This window comes from Caretta caretta, chromosome 24 (assembly GCF_965140235.1).
Source record: "Caretta caretta isolate rCarCar2 chromosome 24, rCarCar1.hap1, whole genome shotgun sequence".
In the NCBI taxonomy this organism is placed as follows: domain Eukaryota; kingdom Metazoa; phylum Chordata; order Testudines; family Cheloniidae; genus Caretta; species Caretta caretta.
Genome location: NC_134229.1, coordinates 18,689,604 through 18,697,684, shown reverse-complemented (window position 1 = coordinate 18,697,684; position 8,081 = coordinate 18,689,604). Strand labels below are relative to the sequence as shown.

At 54.1% G+C, this 8,081-nt stretch overlaps 1 protein-coding gene across 1 annotated transcript; it reads left to right on the top strand.

The window, feature by feature from the left end:
• The first annotated feature begins 311 nt into the window (after positions 1–311).
• LOC125629562 (phospholipase A2 inhibitor and Ly6/PLAUR domain-containing protein-like) lies at positions 312–5,187 on the top strand. Its single transcript, XM_048834925.2, has 5 exons — positions 312–360; positions 1,865–1,981; positions 2,340–2,492; positions 2,679–2,822; positions 4,989–5,187. The coding sequence occupies exons 1-5, from the start codon at positions 312–314 to the stop codon at positions 5,147–5,149; spliced, it is 624 nt and encodes a 207-aa protein (XP_048690882.2). The 3' UTR covers positions 5,150–5,187.
• The last annotated feature ends 2,894 nt before the right edge of the window (positions 5,188–8,081 follow it).

Below are 8,081 nucleotides of genomic sequence, written 5' to 3'. Positions count from 1 at the left end.
AGGCAAACATCAAGATAAACTGATGTACCCCCTGGAAGACCTGTGTGTACCCCTGGACTACACGGACCCCTGGCTGAGAACCACAGATCTCCACGAAGGCACAAGGGAATTGGCCTCAAGACACATTGCATCACCTGATCAGCCAAAGTCACATGCAGGGTTGTGAAATCTCCCATCTCCGGGTCCGCCAGGATGTCATGGGGCAGCCCCAGCCGATCCCGCAGGGGGCAGGTATTTGCCAACCTGCCGGATAAAACCACAGCCAGATGCTTCCTCGCTGTTCTGCTCACTGCAGCTAACATCCAGGCACCATGTGGGTGGCTCTGCCCCTCTGTCTGCTGTCCGCTCTCCTGGCCACAGGTGAGTCCTGTCCGTCCCCGGGCACAGGGAGCCGGGTGGTGGGGTCGGGAATTCACTTGGGGAACGTGCAGCTGTCGATGGTGGATTCTGGGGTCAGGATGGAATTTGTGGGTAAAACCAGCAAGAGGAAAACCCGGAGCCACGTCCCCAGGCTGACTCGGGAAGAGCATGGAGTGGAGCCTGGGACTCCCACAGCCCACGCTAGGGGCCTGGCCAGCGGGTCTGAGTCCGTCTGTCCTTCCTTCTTCTCGTTCCTCCTCCACCTCTCGCCCGAGCTTGGGGTCATCCCGATGAGGAGCAGCACCCCCGTCCACATGTCATCCTGCCTAGAAATGTTCCCCTGTCTGTCAGTGCTGAGATTCCTACCAGGACTCCTGGGTTCATTCCCCGGGTTTGAAAGGGGAATGGGGGTGCAACGGGTGGGGCCTGGGAGCAAGGACTTCTGGGCTCATTCCCCAGCTGTAGAAGCGGGCTGGGGTGTTGTGAGTTTGAGCAGAGATGGCTGCAAATCAGGACTCCCGGGTTCTGTCCGTGGCTCTGAAAGAGGAGTGGGATCTCGTGGGTTAGAGTGGGCTGGGAGTCAGGAGTGAGGACTTCTCAGCTGTCTTCTTGGTTCGAACCCTGAATTGAACACATCTTTTTTCTACCTCAGTTTCCATATTTCTTTGATAGGGATAATATAACTTTGCAACCATCTAGGGACATAGAAGGGGCGGGGAAGGTGTTCTAAGGTTTAATTGATGTTTCCACATGAAAGCTCTAAAAAAACCGAAGTGGGAAAATCTTTTTTCTTTCTTTCTTAAAACTACCTTATGCTCACGTAATGAATTTAAAGGCCCCCACGCTCTGTAGAGGAAAGAATTCATGTTCCTGGGATCGCTGGCTGGAGACAAACAGCCATCAATCCAAAGGCTTAACAAGCGTCAACTGTATGCTGAAAAAGAGAATTGGCAGGATCAGCGATGAAAAGTGGGCTGAAGTCGAGTGTGGCTGAGCTGATGTAACTCTGAGAGGCAGAGGCCTGGAGCAGAGAGTTACGGCGGGGTGTGTGTGTGGGTGTGTGAGAAAGGTTCACCACAAAGCCAGGCAGAAACCCCTCTTCAGAGCAGCCGAATTCTTGTTTTTCTGTCTACACAGACGTGTGGGTTTTGTTCGCAGGCACAAGCTGCACCCCAGATAGCCACGTCAGCAGGTGAAAATGTATTCTAGCCACACACTCAGGCAGCAAACAGACTTGTCTGTGGTTTTGAGTAAGATACAAATGACCAGCTAGCAAGATGCCTTTCCCCATCCGGAGAGTTAAATGGAACTGGGCAGAACTGCTGCAAAAGCAGGTGGAATTTTTCCAAGATCTGCCGGCCCACACTTTTAGTGAGGATGCAGTGGTGGTAACAACTCCCACAGCGCCACCTCTTGGTTCCTGGTGGTATTTAGCCCACGGGCACTGCCTGGGAGGGGTGGGGAGCCGGGGTTTGTACTGAGAAGGGATTTTTCCAACCTCCAGGGAGCGCTCTGCAATGCGAGGTGTGTGCGTCCAGAGAGCAATCATGCTCCGGCCCCCTGCAGCCCTGCGCCCCCTCGAAAGGGACCTGCATCACTGTCGTGGCAGAGATCAGGCTGGGTGAGTGAAGGAAGATTCCTACTAAGTGTAGACACCATTGTCCTCCTGAAGCCAGGGGTCGAACCCAGGAGTCCTGGCTCCCAGTCCCTCTCCCTACTCTAAGGAATAGACTCTGCTCCTCTCCAGGAGCAGGGACTGCTCAGTCTGGAAAGATAATGTCATAGACGGGGGATGGGATGAGATGGGGAATTGAAGTGGGTGGCTGTGGGGCCTGGATCAGACAGAAGAGAGGATTTTATAGCGGGGGGTGGGGAGATGAGATTAGTTGGGGGTGGGGTGGATGGAACAAAAGGGGAGGATGGAGCAGCTGGGGGTCCATTGGGGAGCTCAGAGGTGATGCTCTGTTTCCCTTCCACAGAGGGATCCCCCTTCTCCTACACGGAGAAATCGTGCCTGGAGCCCAAGAACTGTGAGCCCGGCCCCTTCTCACTGACCTACCCGCACAATGTCACCGTGCGGGCGAACATCGCCTGCTGTGACACCGACGGCTGCAACGCCGGAGCCATCCCAGGTGTGTGTCTGCTGCAAACCTAGAGCCGTGCTCCGGCCACACCTGCCTGGAGAGTACCCAGGAGTCCTGGCTCCCAGCCCCCGTGCTCTAACCACTCGACCCCACTCCCTTCCCCGAGCTGGGATCGAGCGCAGCGTGTGGTGACTCCCCACCCTTGGCTGACTGTGTGTGTCTGACTGTTCTCAGTGCCAACTGTGAGCTCCGTCCCCAACGGCCGGCAGTGCCTGTCGTTCCTCAGAGTGGGGCCATATCTCTGGAACGAGAAGGAGCTCTTGGCCTGCACCGGCTCCGAGGACCATTGTGTTGAGGAATCTGGGATAGTAACACGGGGTAAGTCCTCCAGATGTGGGAGGGGTCTGAACACAGAGTACGAGGTGGAGCCCAGGTGTCCCGGCTTAGTCCCAGCCCCCCTTGCTCTGACCCACTAGACTCCACTCCCCTGGCAGAGTTGCAGAGAGAACCCAGGAGTCCTACTTGCCGAGATGCCAAAGGAGCACCCAAGGAGGATAAGGCCACTGCAGAGAAACTAAATGAATTCTCTGTATCAGTTTTCATGGCTGAGGATGGGAGGGAGATTCCCATACCTGAGCCATTCTGTTTTGGTGACAAATCTGAGGAACTGTCCTGGATTGAGGAGTCATTACAGGAGTTTTTGCAAGAAATTGATAAATTAAACAGTAATAAGTCACCAGGACCAGATGGGATTCGCCCAAGAGTTCGGAAGGAACTCAAACGTCAAATTACAGAACTACAAACTGTGGTTTGTAACCTACCATTTAAATCAGCTTCTTCCTCAACTGGCTGGAGGACAGCTAATGACATGCCATTTTCGAAAAAGGGCTCCAGAGGTGATCCCGGCAACTACAGGCCAATAAGTCTGACTTCAGTACAGGGCAAACTCACTGAAACTATAGAAAAGAAGAGAACTCTCAGCCACATAGATGAACATATTTTGTTGTGGAAGGGTCAACATGGTTTCGGTAAAGGGAAATCAGACCTCACCAATCTACTAGAATTCTCTGAGGGTTCAACAAGCGTGTGGACAAGGGGGATCCCGTGGATATAGTGTACTTAGATTTTCAGAAAGCGTCCCTCACCAAAGGCTCTTAAACAAAGTGAGCTGTCATGGGATAAAATCCTCTCATGGCTCAGTAACTGGTTAAAAGATAGGGAAAAAAGGGTAGGAAGAAATGGTCAGTTTTCAGAAGGGAGAGAGGTAAATAGTGGGAGTCCCCCAGGGATCTGCACTGGGCCCAGTCCTATTCACCAAATTCCGAAATGTTCTGGAAAAAGGGGTAAATAGTGAGGTGGCAAAATTTGCAGAAGATACAAAGCTACTCAAGATAGTTAAGTCCAAAGCAGACTGTGAAGAGGTACTAAAGGGTCTCTCAGAACTGGGTGACTGGGCAACAAAATGGCAGAGGAAATTCAGTGTTGATAAATGCAAAGTAATACACATGGGCAAACGTAATCCCAAGTAGACATACACAATAATGGGTCGAATTTACCACTCAAGAAAGATCTTGGAGTCACTGTGGAGAGTTCTCTGAAATCATCCACTCCATGTGCAGCGGCCGTCAAAAAAGCAAACAGAATGTTGGGAATCATTCATAAAGGGACAGAGAATAGGACAGATAAGATCGTGTTGCCTCAATATAAATCCATGGGACGCCCACAGCTTGAACACTGCGTACGGATGTGGTCGCCCTGTCTCAAAAAAGATCTATTGGAATTGGAAAGGCTTCAGGAAATGACAGCCAAAATGCTAGGCTACTGAGTTCCAAAGAATGCAGTAAGAATAAGAAGATATATGCACAAAGGGGGATGGAATGGCTGCCATATGAGGAGAGATTAATAAGAGTGGGACTCTTCACCTTGGAAATGAAACGGCTAAGGGAGGATATGATCGCGGTCTAAAGAAGGTCGAAGCGTGTGGAGGAAGTTCAGAAGGAAGTGTTATTTACTCCTCCTAACATAAGAACGAGGGGTCACCACAGGCAGCAGGTATAAAATAAACCAAAGGAAGTACTGCTTCACACAAAACACAGTCAACCTGTGGAACTCCTTGCCAGAGGATGTTTTGAAGGCCCAGACTATAACAGGGTTCAAACAGGAACTAGAGAAGTTCCTGGAGGACAGGTCCATCTGTGGCTATTAGCCAGGATGGGCAGGGAAGGTGGCCCTAGCCTCTGTTTGCCAGGAGCTGGGAATGGGCGACAGGGGAGGGATCACTGGATGATTCCCTGTTCTGTTCATTCCCTCTGGGGCACCTGGCATTGGCCAGAGGATACTGGGCTAGATGGACCTTTGGGGTGACCCAGGAGGGCCATTCCTCTTATGTTCTCACGTTGTTCCAGGCCCCTGCTCTGAGCACTAGACCCCACTCTGCCTGCAGAGCCGGGTGCAGTCCTGCTGGGAGGGAAGTGTGTGAGAGACCTCATGAGGGTCGGGGGGGGGGAATTGGGAGCCCCCGATCACGTCTCTCCCCCTGTCCAGGTAACATCATACTGAGGAAGACTGCGGCTGGATGTGGCTCCCCTGGCGCCTGCGTGAAGAGAGCGTTGGTGAAGATATATGCCCAGGGCGTGCCGGAGATCCTGAGCCAGGCCAAGTGCTACCCAGCTCCCAGGGCCGATGGAGGCATCAGGGAGCCCTGAGCCCCGGCCTGGCATCCTCCCCTTCTGCTGCGTGCCGGGCTGCAGTGCGCCTCCCTTCAGTAGCCACGGGCTGCTGCTTCTCTTTGGGGGAGATTGCGGGTTGCTTTTGTGCATTGGCTGAATAAAGCGAGTTCTGGGGAAAGTACCCCCCTAGCTCCTTGTCCCATGACCGTCCCGTACCGGTCCCCCCCCGCCCCTATCTGTGCACAAGTGATGCCGGCAGGAAGAGAACCCGGGAGTCCTGACTCCCAGTACCCCACCCTGTAACCCACCAGACCATACTCCCTTCTGAAAGCCAGGGATAGAGCCCAGGAGTCCTGGCTCCCAAGCCCCCTGCTCTAACCACTGGACCCCTCTCCTCTTGCAGGGCCAGGGAATGGAACCCAGGAGTCCTGCCTGGACCCCCTCCCGGAAGGCAAGGCCCGTGGCCTGTGGAAAGGCACCGGCTGGCTGAGCTCCCCTGGGGAAGGAGGGCTGTGGGAAGGAGAGGCCGTGGCTCACCCAGCTGTCCAGGCGGGCGGGAACGCCCTGGAGGGGAGAAATGTCCTTCTAGGATGATTTTGCAGGGCTCAGTTCGTCCCGCTCTCTGGGGCGGCTCCACTGGGAGTGCCGGGCTCAGGGAAGGTGTCAGGAAACAGGGCAGATCCCCCCAACCGGTGGTGCTCTGTGAGCAGATTTCACCCAGCGTGAACTCCTGGATCGCTGCCCCCGTCTGACCCCGGAGTCACAGCCAGTCCCCTCAGATACTCTCAGACAAGCCGGACTTTGTGAGGAAACCTCACGTACACCCCAAACCAGCCCACCCAGGTTGTTCCCAGCCCCAGGAGACCGGTCACTTACCCCAGAGCCACGGGACCCCAGATCCTACACCAAAGGCAACGCTGGCAGCCAGGTCTGTAGGAAACGCGCTAAAGGTTCGTGAGCTAAGGAAAGGGAATGAGGGTCACGAGGGGTTATAGGCGGTAAAATTCATGCCCAGGTGAGTTGTAGTCTGTAATTCCAAATGGTGGCGGTGATGGGAGAAACTGCCATTTTCCCAAGTCTTTTCAGGTGCCCCCAGACAGTCTCCAGGGATCCCCGCTTTGCATCCCGTTCTGGTCCCTGTAAGAGTCCAGCCAGCCCAGCGAGGCAGGATCCTTCCCTGAATCCATCCTTACAGCTTCTTCTCCCAGAGAACAAGCTGGCAGGGCCCCCACCCACTTGGGCTTTGCCTTCGATGTGGGGAGGGAGGAACGCGGCGGTCAGCACACACGATGGCCCCTGCCTTTGGGGTCAGCACTTTTCTGGTGCTAAACTTCCTCCTTAGCATCCCTCCGGCATCTCTGCTGGGTCAGTGAGTCCCAGGGCTGTGCTCAGGGTGAATGGTTGTTACTCCGCGAAAACAGCAGATGGGGAAGAGAAAACCATACCACGGCCCATTGGTTTTCATGAAATCGAAACTCCAAACACACTGTTCTACCTTCGCCATGCCTTTGATCTAGGCCAGGGGCTCTCGACCTTTCCAGACAGCTGTACCCCTTGCGGGAGTCTGATGTGTCTTGGGTACCCCAAATTTCCCCTCACTTAAAAACGACTTGCTCACAAAACCAGCCATAAAAATGCAAAATGTCACGGCCATGCTGCTGCTGACAAGCTGCTTCCTTTCTCATTTCCGCCATTATAAAATAACTCGGTGGGAACACAGGACAAATCCTGCACTGGCATTTCAGTGTAGAGTATATAGAGCAATATGAACAAGGGGTCGACAGTTTAGCTCGTACTGACTTCACTCGTGCCTTAATGCGGCCGGTTGTAAAATGAGGCAAACATCAAGATGAGCTGATGTACCCCCGGAAGACCTGTGTGTACCCCTGGGGTAAATGGACCCCTGGCTGAGAACCACTGATCTGCACTAATGCACAAGGGAATTGGCCTCAAGACACATTGGTATCATCTGATCAGCCAGTGACCCATGCAGGGTTGTGAAATCTCCCATCTCCGGGCCCACCAGGATGTCATGGGGCAGCCCCAGCCGATCCCGCAGGGGGCAGGTATTTGCCAACCTTTCCGCAGAGAAGGACCTGGGGATTACAGTGGATGAGAAGCTGGCTATGAGTCAGCAGGGTGGCCTTGTTGCCAAGAAGGCCAACGGCATTTTGAGCTGCATCAGTAGGAGCGTTGCCAGCAGATGGAGGGAAGTGATTCTTCCCTACTATTCGGCACTGGTGAGGCCACATCTGGAGTACTGGGTCCAGTTTTGGGCCCCCCACTACAGAAGGGATGTGGAAAAATTGGAGAGAGTCCAGCGGAGGGCAAGGAAAATGATTAGGGGGCTGGGGCACGTGACTTAGGAGGGGAGGCTGAGGGAACTGGGCTTCTTTCGTCTGCAGAAGAGAAGAATGAGGGGTGATTTTATAGCAGCCTTCAACTACCTGAGGGGGTTTCCAAAGAGGATGGAGCTCAGTTGTTCTCAGTGGTGGCAGACAACAGAACGAGGAGCAATGGTCTGCAGTTGCTGTGGGGGAGGTCTAGGCTGGAGATCAGGAAACACTATTTCAATAGGAGGGTGGTGAAGCGCTGCATTGGGTTTCCTAGGTAGGGGGTTGAATCTCCATCCTTTGAGGTGTTTAAGGCCCAGCTTGCCACAGCCCTTTCTGGGATGAATTACTTGGGGTTGGTCCTGCTTTGAGCAGGGGTTGGACTAGATGACCTCCTGAGCTCTCTTCCAACCCTGATCTTCTATGGTTCTCTGATTCTCTGAACCTGCCTGCCATACCCACAGCCAGCTGCTTCATCGCTGCTCTGGTCACTGCAGAAAATGCCCGGCCACCATGTGGGTGCCCCAGCCCCTCTGACTGCTGTCTGCAGGGAGTGGGGGTCCCTTCTGGGGTGTATGTACCACACGCTGGCCCAGCAAGTGCAGGGAGAAAAGGGCTGAGGAGCGGGAGGGGTT